We start from the raw sequence: 12,166 nt of genomic DNA, 5'->3' as shown, positions 1-12,166 counted from the left end.
CCAAATAAACCGTTCGAATCTCAACTGTTTCGTGTTGCTAAAATTTGCGTTTCTTCGTAGACTTTGTTATCGACAAACACATAATAGAAAGAAACATGGAACTAGAGAATTTGACTAGGTTTACAGTTCCCCGTTGCGATTATGCACGTTCAAAATTCCTATACGATGGAAAAATGCGAAAAAGATTTGTTCTCGACAAATTTGGTTTCGGAGAGTTTTTCCAGTGTGAAAATGACGAGCTTAAAATTGTAGGGGAGACCTTTCAAACTCTAAGATCATCAATCTCTACCACATTCACAATGAAATCCGTTATTAATCTATTGTTTTTATGGAGTGAACTAAACAGTAGGTGCTTATCTTTGTTTGCATATACATTTTCTTATGGTTCCTGCAAAAATTACAGATTCTAGGACTAGGATACCCTTATATAGCATAATTCTACTTCTTTTCTACTGGATGTAGTACATCAGTGATAACCTAGTATGCCATAGTTAAAATCGTCAATTTTTAAATTGTTAATGAGGGCAAGTTCTAATTGCATTGCAGCGATAGTAATGTTGTTTCCTTAATTTTTACATCTCAGGAAGTTTCAGGTCTATATAATGGAGAATTTGTTAGTTACCAGTTATAAAGGAAAAATTGGCGTGAGTATAAACCTTCTCCAAGATGAAGATCTCATATGCGCTTATGGTCATCGCGTTTTTCGCACTGTTCCATCCAAATTCAGGTAAGATGAAAACGTAACTGCCTTTCAAATCGCATTTACGCTTTATTTTCTATTTTAGGGTACCTTGCAAAGAGAGCTATTGGGTCAACCTTTAACAAGAAGCAACATTAAATGCCGTCTTACACAAATTGTGGGCGAAAGTAGTTTCATATATTGTTAAATTAACATAATAGGTATATAATGGGTATAAGAAAAGGCGCTTTTCAATTAGCAATGTTGTGCCAAAAAAAGTCCAGAACTTCTATACTAACCTTAAATTACAAAATTTGGTACTCGTATCGGTAAAGGCTACAATACATCGTAACGATGTGATTGTTAAATTTATTGTTCCAATAAATCGATTTCTTGTTCCAAAATTCATTGTTGATCGCGGTACCTATAGTACGGTTTTCGTTAACACAGTTTTCACCGTGGAGGAAGTTGTGGTCTGTTTATACCGTTTAGCGGATAAATGGAAAAAGTTGCGAAGACGAAAATGAAACTGCCAGTGGTTGCCGAAAAATTGGTTGGGGATTTAAGCAGCCGTGCGTCGGCTAGATCGAGGTTCGTGTGGACAGTCAACACATCCGCATCTCCCCTGTCCTTTAACCACTTCCTTTTATAGTTCAGTTTTCAATAGACGTGTCAAACTGGTTTTGTTCCTTCCTTTCCGGAAGCGGAATTGTTTGGTCGATAGCGCCAGTATTTTTTCCAATCTCTTGACCAGGACCCTTTCGAGTAGCTTGCCTCCTAAGTTTCCTGTTCTTGTAAGCTCTGCCCCAAGCGTCGTTCTCGAGGTCCGAGCACAGCTGCCTCCAGCCTTTCTTTTTGCTACGCTCCACGACGGATTCCTTCCTACCGGCTCTTCCTCCTGTTACGTACTGTCTCCCCGAGCTCTTCTAAGCGTCTGGTCTCACTGTAGTTCCGGAAAAACCCCAGGTTGTGCAGCTTGAATCAGAGGACGGCCGCCCTCTTTCTAACACAAATAGGCGTCTAAATGCAGCAAAATTGGAGCAATGACGGACCGTAGGCATCATTGCCTGTGCGATGATCTCGCGATCTCGCAGTAAAAATACTCTGGTCTCCATATCTTCTTTTCAACTCGAGTGAACTGTAACAGTCTGCTAATTCATTTAGCCGCGTCGTTAATTCACTGAAAATTGACAGTCTGAATCTTCCTCGAGCTCTCTGCACATCCCCTCAAAGGCACACTGCGTGGTTTTATCAACCGGCTGTCCAAAATAGAAGAGAAGCAAGTTTGAATTTCCTGAAGCAATACAAATGGGAACGCATGTGACTGTCTGGGTCGAGTTCTGCCCAAATACTCACATTAACCGAATCACCGGAATCACCCCCTCAGCAACTGCCTTCGATGTTATAGTTTCAGCCTTTGTGTTGTTGATTGTGTATGCCTGTCTTTTCCGCGCCAAAGGAGTGTTATGGCCGCTCAACGGGCTTTCTATAGTAAAGGCAGTGCACCCCTTTCGCAAATAGTGGCAGGAATGAACGCCGATTTAATGGCGGGAAGTGTTCCTTGTCCAGCAAACAGCGGCGAATCGCCTTTTGAGGTTAGGCGGGCGTCCTTGTTCATTAGACTCGTCTTCTGCTCCTTTTCCCTCAAAATACGTTATCACGGAAGGCCGTTCTTGTTACTTGTGTATCTTTTCCGATAGTCACTGCTTAGCGGTTATCCAAAAGCACCAACGAACCGAGCGAGTCAAAACTCCGATTTTACTCAATTGCGAAAGTGTTTTGCGCAAGTACTGTTACCTTCGGTTCGAACAGTGTTTTTATTTAGAAATGCGAATGGAACTTAGTAGGACAGTCTGCTGGGATAGGGATTACTAGTGCGACTTTACAAAAATTAATACTAACATTGTCTTATTTCGATTGGGTCCTGTATATTTTCCATAACAGAGATTTTTGGGGACTTCTTTCCCTGTCTGAGGAACCAATATCAATCGTCAGATTTTATGAATTAATTTAATTGAATTTAATGACAGCCGTTTTTGAGGTACAATTCCTGTGCTAATATGTAAAATCATTGCCTAACTATAGGTCAACGTTTTGAAATTCCTTCTTGTATCAATAAATATAGAAACATATGTGGAAAGAAAAGATATTAACTAGTCGACAATCACTGTACACAGATGTTTCCATTGATACAACTTCATTAATTAATTTTACGTCATTTTTGGAAGAAAATCCATTCAATCGTTCACAACGTACTATTACCGATCCGATCACTTAAATAAATTAAAACAAAGCAACGCAATTGGAGAACTAATCGCATTTATGTTTCTGTAAACTTGCGTTCAAAGCAAAATAAAAAGAAACTATGGCGGTGCCAAATTGAATGGATTAAAATCGACTTGCTTCAGAATTTTGTCGGCGAACTTCATACCATATAAATGTACCTTGTACAGATTATTATAAGATACCAGTGTATAATGTGTGTTAATAAATTCAATGAACCGTAGGTGAACGTTCAAGCGAAATGATTGATGTGCCAAAGTTATATTATATTGATGCTAGATGAGTGAAAACTGCTCCTTTGTGATAAACAGAAATTCTCCCTATAGACGGGTTGGGAAATTAAATCATAAATAAGAAAATTAAATTTCCAGTCGAGACGTTGACTATAAATTTTATTAAATGGATGGTTTTTATTTGCATTGCAGTTATTTTCAGGGGTAATAAAGTGCAAAAATTGCATGGCGTATTTTTCCTATTTTCGACTAGAACTCGAATCAATTAAAACACCCTAGGTCCTCCATTATTTGTTAAAAAGTAATTTAGGAAACATAAATGATAGGTTTGAGAGGTGTAATTCCAGGTGAGAATTGTTCCCTTAAGCAGCATTACCGCCTATACATAATGCAACAGATTAAACCGAAATGTGGATTTTAGCATACGGACCAAAATCTGTTTTTCTATTAGACATTAATTGTAGATGCTTGCAGGCAATTTTATTAAGCATTTGTAGTAACGTTTGTAATTAAGATGCTTTCAGCAGCATTTCCTCTTTTTTCTCTATTTAATCTCCTGGGAAACAATAGAAGATCCTGCAGTTAATTACTCCACATAAATTTCCAGAACACAAAATAGACGAATCTGAGACTGATACAAAGCACATCTCACTCATTTAAAGTTACCTTTCTAATTATCACATATACAGGTCGATTCAAAATGAAGGGTCACCCGGAAACTGTAAGAGATAGGTAGGTACTTTAAATTTGGCAAAGTTGCGTATTTTGATGCTTAACAAAATGCGGTTTTGAAACTAACAAAAATCCGACTACTTTCGGAGATATCCGGAAAAAAAGGCATTTTGCAAAATCTTTTTTATGTTTTACTGAAGTTTTAAAAAGATATTACAAAATAAATGACACATTATTATGGCCACTTTTATCCCGATGCTAGTTTTAAATTTTAAGTCTGACGTTTCGTCTCCGGTTAACCATCATCAACTTTGTTTTTTCTTATGGAAGTCATTTTTATTTTTTGTGTCATTTGATAGGGCATTTTTTCTTATTTCAAAAATGTACCTAAACATAACCATTATTTAAATATTGTTAAATCTGTTTTGCCTGGCAAACTTTGCTACCGTATACCGACATGAAGTCTGGCAATTCAGATGCTACAAAGACCGACGAAAGAGATAAATTCATTAGTTGGTACGCAGAAAATAAGGACAACTTTGATGTGCAAAAGGAAATTGATCGCAACAAACCTGTACATAGTAGCTCATACGAAATAATGGATTTAAGAAACGAAAGTACCTTATCAAAAATCAATCACCTTAATCAACTAGGTTACGAGGTGATAGTTGTATCCCTACATTTGCAAAGTAGGCCAATTTCCTATTGCCCATCCTTAGGTTTTAGTAGGAAGTGACTGCCAATATCGACATCACAAAAGCGAGGTACTACCTCCTAATCCCGTTCTTCCAATAAACTTAAATAATAAGTTAATGTTCCCTTTGTGTTATTCGTGTGGTAAAAATTTTACGCATAAGGATTGTTGTCACGAAAAAGGCGATAGAGTGATTGTGGGCACATGGGTGGTCGACGAAATTAATCTAGAGATCTATAGATAAGGGTTGTAGCGTTTTGGAGGTATACAAAGTTTGGAGTTATAAAACGGAGCAGTATGATGGCAAATCAGGTCGTTTATTTAAAAACCAGCTTATATTGCTTGATTTTATAAAAAGGAAGGTACCTATAACATTGCATTTAACCCAGGCCTACGTTTGTAGCAAAATTAATCTTAAATTCATTTTTCGGAAAATTCGGTCAACGAGAGAATCAACCTAAAACAAAAATTATTAACCAAGACCAGCTAAACCTTCACTTACACGATGTGTTTATGTTCCTATCCTATCATGAAGAGTAGCAACTAGCGTACCCATCTAAGGTCAACCATGGCGAATTAATAAAAAAGTATTAGATTAGATGTATATTGCACATATACAAAATAAACATTACATAGCCTTTTTACAAAGTAATAGACAGTAGATAAGAACAATATGACAGTTAGGGGATAACAAAATGCTTAAATAAAGGACTGTTCTCCAACCCCGCCTTTTAGATCTTTGACTTGCGGGACGCTGGCTTTTATCTTGAGGATCCTTTGAAATTAGCAGTACAACTTGATCCAGTTTTGGAAAATTCACTAATCGGATGACCTTTTTGATGAGGTTACCAATGATATTGCCCGAGTCGTCGTTATTCAAGTAGCTAATGTCATTGGATAAGTATACATAACTATATCGCGTCTGAGGTTATAGTACCTATCACCACTATCTGCACGATGGGCTAGTTTGGTGACATAGTTGAAGCAGTTCCAGTTCCATTTTCGTTTGCTACCTCCAGCGTTGTTAATCAGTTAGATTCGTGCACCACCCTCAGAACTGGCTAAGATCAGACGCGCAATTATTTGATCACATTGACCAAAAGAGGTGGACATTACGGTCGGTCCAGAATTACTCTTGATTCTTTGCATACAGTTGCTTTGTAACAACAATTTGACGGTTTTATGGTGGCCGTTATGTGCCGCCCAGTTTAGAGGAGTCATTTCGTTTTCATCAAGCGTGTTTACGTCAGCGCCCCGACTTAGTAAAATGCGCGCGATGTCAGTGTAACCATTTTGACAACAACAAATTAACGCAGTTCGACCATAGTCATCCTTTTCTTCGAGATTTAGAACATGCGGTAACATTATTCGCACGATGTCTATATATCCGTGAGAGCAACACCATTGAAGTAAATTCATACCGTGTGTGGGGTTTGGAAATCTCAATATCCACGGAATTACTACTTGTAGACCAGAATTAAACCCACACCTTGGGAGAGGGATGAGAAAATTACGTTTATTGTATTGATGTACAGATGTACAGTTTAGCTTCCGACACAAGAATTCCTTGAGAATAAAATGGTCCATTAAATCAGCACTGTTACCTTTTGATAGTAATAGTTCCACTGTGCTTACATAACCATCATAGCAAGCCCAATGTAGAGCAGTCATACCATAATCATCCTGCGCACATATTGATGCTCCTTTTTCCAGCAGAATGCTTATCAGATCATTGTGACCGTTGATGGCTGCATGCATTAGAGTTGTCTTACCCATGGTATCCTTGAAATCGACAGCAAATTTATCCACCAGCATCTTAAATATTTTCACATTACCCAGATATGCCACCTGGTGAATGCAAGGCATTCCATAGTTAGGTACAACATGAACGTTGACACCTTTTGAAAGCAGTGTTTCGGTGACATCGGAGTGATCATTGCCTATAGAGGATAGAAAAGGAGTTTCTCCATGCTTATTTGGAATTTCCTTCTTCGCTCCGTTATTGACTAATAACGTGACTATACCGTTATATCCACGTTTCGCTGCCCAATTAAGAGCCGTCATGTTGTCACTGTCCGCAGCATTCAACTGAACCTTTTGGTTAATAAGGTAATGCACAATGGACGTATGTCCAAACTGTGCCGCGTAAATTAAAGCAGTTCTGTTGCAATTACTGCTTGTTGCTTCCAAATTTGCGCCTTTTCTCGCGAATGATGAAACTATATCTAGATGGCCATGGATCGCCGCGGTATGCAAACCGTTCATGCCCGCAGAATTACGTACCTCCATGGGAAATGGATGAGATAAGAGAAGGCGCACAATTTCATGATGACCCTTACTAACAGAATTGGACAATGCGGTCATTCCACAATGATTCTCAATTGCTAGAGCGCAGTTTCTTTGTAATAACCACTTTACCATTTCGTAGTTGCCGATATGCGCCGCCCAGTTTAAAGGAGTCATCTTGTTGTTATCAACAGTGTTCACATCGGCATTCCGAGCGAACAAGAGATCGGCGATATCGGTGTTATCGTTATTTCCGCAACAATTTAAAGCAGTCCGTCCTTTGTTATCTTTTAATTCAATGTTTGACATGTGTGGTAGAAGTATCCGCACAGTGTCTGTATGTCCATTGTAACAGCTCCAGTGTAAAGAGTTCATACCTTCGCTATCCTGTGCGAGTACATCACTCTCATTCAACAATACTTGCACGGCCGAAGTGTTACCACAAGTGGATGCACAAATAAGTGGAGTTCTGCCATACTCATCTAGAACTGTGCACTTCACTTTTCGCGATAAAAGCAATTTGATGATATTTCCATTGCCTTTAAAGACTGCCCAATGTATAACGTGTGAATATTCTCTACTGCTAAAATCTTCATCTTTTGCTTTTTCTAATAAAGCGGCCACTATGGGTTCATAGTTTCTTTCGATTGCATGGTATAATGCAGTTCTTCCCATCCGATCCGTCTGTGAGATAAACACGCTTTTACTTAGTAAGAACTTAACCACGTCAATTTTATTGTTAAGGACAGCTACCATTAGAGGAGATATGCCAGATATGTTCACAATCTTCAAATCTGCATTATTAAAGTATAAACATTTAACTACGTCCAGGTGACCTTCCTGTGATGCACAGTGCAAAGGAGTTTGGAAAGCATCCGTAATATTCACGTCTACTCCTAACGCTATAAGTTGCTGCACTATATCTTCGTCGCCTTTATACGCTGCGAAGTGCAAAATACTATTACCTCCAACATCAACAGCTAATAAGTCATCAAGAGGAATTCTATTGTTCAGAAATTGCGTTGATAATTTATGTGTGCTGTAATAGTACGCGTAATGCAAAACAGTTCTATATTTCTTGTCCCTCTTTGACACATCCGCACCACGTTCCAATAAGGCGGCTATAATTTCCGCATCTCCGTCTGATCGCATGGAAAGATAATGCAGGATGGTCATTCCATTAAAGTCTGCCGCATTTGGATCAGCCGAGTAAGACAGAAGAATGTTAACCACACTTAGATGACCCTTGATTGCAGCCCAATGTAAAGCAGTTTTTCCGGAATTGTCCGGATTGTCTACATGTACTCCTTGTTCGAGTAGACCTTGTATAATCTGAGACTGGGTAGATATTGGCGCAGCTGCAGTGTCGCATGGTAGTTGCGCCGTAATACGCCCGTTGAAAATCGCGTGATGAATGGGGTGACTCTCCTTGTCGAATGAGATTTGCTCTAATTTCTTTAATTCGGTAAAAGTGGTATGCTTCACGAGTGCCATTTCTAAGTATCCAAATTTGAATATGTTGAGTTGAGAGGAAGCGTGTGCCGTATCTAGCGCTGGCAGTGTAATACAGCCATCAATACTCTCTAGTTGCTTACATAAAACATTGGCCAAATTAAGAGAGGCACTCGCAATTGCATAGTCAATAGGAGTATAATCTAATAACCGGTCCTTTTTACATTCCACCTTTCCCAGTAGCTTTAAAACGCTTATCATTGGATCCTTTGAATTCATTTCACTTATCACGCTTCGGTTATTGCTGAAAATATTGCAAGGAGGATGATAGACACCCAGACCGGCAACCAAATGGTACACTGACCTACCACCCCTATCCAAATGTGACAGTGATGCCTTGTCTCTCTCCAAAATCATTTCAATTTCGGCTATTTGGCGATTAATGATTGCTAAATGCAATGGGCATCTTTTGGCCATTAATCGGTCAAACATATTTCGTACCGTAACAAAGTTAGGTTCGAACATTTTTTTAATGAGATTTTTAGCTATTTCTGTGTTGTCATCATCATCATCACAATGTTTGGATAACCATTTCGCCACAAGATATTCGGCAAAAGTTCTGTGAATGAATGCAACTTCGGTCTCCTTGCAAATTGTAACGATCCCGTCCTTTTGGAGTTGATGCAAGATGTCGGGGAGCAATATCACAACCTGGTTTAGCCTTTGATCAACATTCAAACTTTCAAGATCTTCTTTTAAAAATATCGATTGGAACGCAAACAGTGTTCGATACTCGTGGTAGTGATAAAACAAATCTTCGGAACCCTTTCCAAACTTGTCGCATACTATTTTGATTTTCTCACTAATGAACTGTTTGTATAAGTAGATCAGATCAAAGTGTTTATTTTCAAAAACTTGACTGTGCAAGTAAGACACGCAATCTTTCTTGAAGACCTGACACAATAAACTCGCCTGTAGTGGAATTCCAGTGAATTTCTGATCCTGATCGTTTAAGTTGCCAGCGGTTGCTTTTAACAGATTATTTGTAAAGGTATCAATCAATTCTGCAGTGTCGGTGGTGTCACTGCAGTGTTGCGTGAAATACCTTTTCATATACTCAAATTGATCACGCGGCGAAAATAGCGTAACCGAACGAGCGAAGGTTTGGAATGATTTCTCTAAAAATGCCTGCATATTCGTACGCGTTGTTAGGTAAACTACACAGCCCAACTGCTCACAATCACGAATCATTTTAACGACTTTTTTATGCACATTAAATGGAATTTCGTCAAAGCCATCAAACAATATCATAAGCTTCTTGGTTGCTAAGTGGACATCGAAAATCAATCGGGACAAAGGGTTATTGATACAATGTGTAGCAAAATACTCAACATGATTTCTCGAAGCGTCGTAGTCTTTGTAATAATTGATATGATCGATCAGATTTATTAATAATATCCACCTATCCGTTGGCGCGGTGTTTGCAATAAAGGCTAACATGGTAGACTTGCCCGTGCCGGGGTCAGCACTAATTATGTTAATTTTGGGGGCCATCTTTTTTAAGAAATCATCATGCATGGGACGGGTGTAATTTTTAAAATCTTCCATCTTTATATCTTTCCTGTATGACGCAATGTTTTGATAGCTTCCAAAAGTATTTATCCATTCTAATTTATCTTTGCATGTTAGTATCAGAAGATGAGTAGTAGAGTTGGTCATGTTGATAACGTTTAAAATCTCACTGGAATCAGGGACAAGGATAATTTGATGATTTTTAGCTATGTTGTTTGTGCAATTTGGTTGCCAAGTAAGTATATCATCGTTTTCTAACGAAATTCCCAACTTACCCAAGAAAACATTCATGTCTCCAATGTGCAGGCAGTAAATTACAAATTTTTCCGCACTAACTTCTTTTAATACTTCTGATCTTAGCAATACCGGTTCTGTAGTTTGTTTAATAAATATCTCTGGTATAGACGGAGGATCACCACCGATATTGAATTTGTCCATGAAAATATATACGATGTCCTTAATGGTAACAAGATGGAAGTTCTCTGGGTTTACAAAAGATGACAATTTTACGAATGGCCTGTTTTGTAGTTTGACTGGGTAATTCAAAACGAAATTACGATCACCTTCGCTTAAATGATGTAACGAGGAGCAAATTTGCAACTTTTCATCGATGTGTTCAACAGATTCGGCCAATACGATTACTTTAAACATTTCTGGGAAGATACCAAGTAGTTGAAATAATATTTTGCAATCTTCCATCGTCTTCACTTCTAGTAAAAGAGGAAGCTCCTTAATTTTCCATAGAAATTCGTAAGCGGCCTCCTTCGTAATTTTTTTGTACCTTCCTGTCACTCTAAAAATTGATTTGCTAATCTTCTCGGGATGTCTCTTCCAAAGCACCTTGTGTTCATTTACCTCTGAGTATTGCTCAATAATTCTGTATATGTGACTCACTAAGAATTGCTTTACGACATCATCACTATGGATAACGGTTACCGCAGAGTTTGAAATGCGAAAGAAATCATCGCTACGGAGCTCTACAGTATTTGGATTATTCCCACCAAAATTCCACATGTACGATTTTGTTAGACACTCAAACAGAACGTTTAATATTATATTTTTATTTAACGGGTAAAATCCCCCTAGCTCACCTTTTGCCCATTGAGATACAAGCAACATTAGCTTTTGGTAAAGTTCATCCATTACATGCTTAGCAAGTTCAACGGGATGAATTAACTTTCTAATGTAATCTTGTATTATAGCATCCACTTTCTTTATATGAACCTGCTTAGTAAATAGATAAAAGTTATCCATCCATTGTCGGTATTCATCTTCAATTTCTAAATTTAAGTTTTCGTAATTGAAAGATAAGATTTCTCCGTCTGTATTTACACATTCGTAAAGTAACAGCGTGTTTTCTGCACTTGATCCTTTATTAATGTTGATTAAATGATCACCTTTACAACTATCTCTTGTTGTAAAAAGGATATAAACCATACTGTTTCTATGGCGGTCTAAATATTTCATTACATCCGATTTTGAATTATTTTCGGCATCCATTTGCTGCTTTATAGACTTCACAGTGTTATAATATTTTGGGAGGTAAAAATCTTTGTTTTTCGGTTTATACGTTACGAGCTCCCTCCTTTTGAGAGCTTTTGGTTTCATTACATGTTTGAGCTGTATAAAGTACGTTATAATGTTACAGTCCTGGTTTTCGATGGATAAAATGATGTCGTCAAAAGCTCCACACTTATCTGCATTTCCAATAAGCCAGAAATTTCGTATCTTGGTGTTATTAATACACCGTAAAGATAGTAACACCGCAATTTTTATTTCGTAGTCCTTTCCAACATCGACAGTTCCTGGCCGATTATCAAAAGTCTGAAATAATAAAATCTGTAAGTACTAGTGTGGCCAAAAGGTTAATCTTAATGAGTGGGTAATGGAACGTAGATACGTTGGTATATACAGGGTGTCAATTCTAAAACTTGCAGTCGGTCATATTTTCCAAACTAAAGAAGATTATTAAATTATTAAATTTTTGTTAAATTGTCTTAATGAATATTGGCTGTATTAGTACCACCGGAAAGCATTTGTCAGTAGCTTTCCAACGACGTGTCACAAGTATGGGGTTGTCATTTAGGATTTTTGAAGAGGGACGGCTGGGTGGTTAATGGGGGGTGGGGGGTTGTCACTCATAACGTCATTATGGTTCCCCCTCGATGCCCCCGAAACGGTTTTGCGCGATTTTCAATATTTTCTTTAGTTCGGAAAATATGGCCGACTGCAAGTTTTAAAATTGACACCTCGTATAGGGGGTTTGTATAGGGATCTCGAAATCTAACAATGTGA

At 38.1% G+C, this 12,166-nt stretch overlaps 1 protein-coding gene across 1 annotated transcript in view; it reads right to left on the bottom strand.

Moving 5' to 3' along the window:
- Positions 1-5,151: 5,151 nt before the first annotated feature.
- Positions 5,152-12,166, bottom strand: part of LOC116168013 — a 171,319-nt gene continuing 164,304 nt past the window's right edge. The window contains exon 4 of the mRNA XM_031483654.1: positions 5,152-11,695. Within this exon, the coding sequence (XP_031339514.1) occupies positions 5,594-11,695 (6,102 nt within the window). The 3' untranslated portion in view covers positions 5,152-5,593. The remainder of the gene's footprint in view (positions 11,696-12,166) is intronic.

The sequence above is a fragment of the Photinus pyralis genome, unplaced genomic scaffold, assembly GCF_008802855.1.
Source record: "Photinus pyralis isolate 1611_PpyrPB1 unplaced genomic scaffold, Ppyr1.3 Ppyr1.4_LG4, whole genome shotgun sequence".
NCBI classification, from domain to species: domain Eukaryota; kingdom Metazoa; phylum Arthropoda; class Insecta; order Coleoptera; family Lampyridae; genus Photinus; species Photinus pyralis.
Note: the sequence above shows the minus strand (reverse complement) of the source record. Positions and strands in the feature narration are given on the sequence as shown.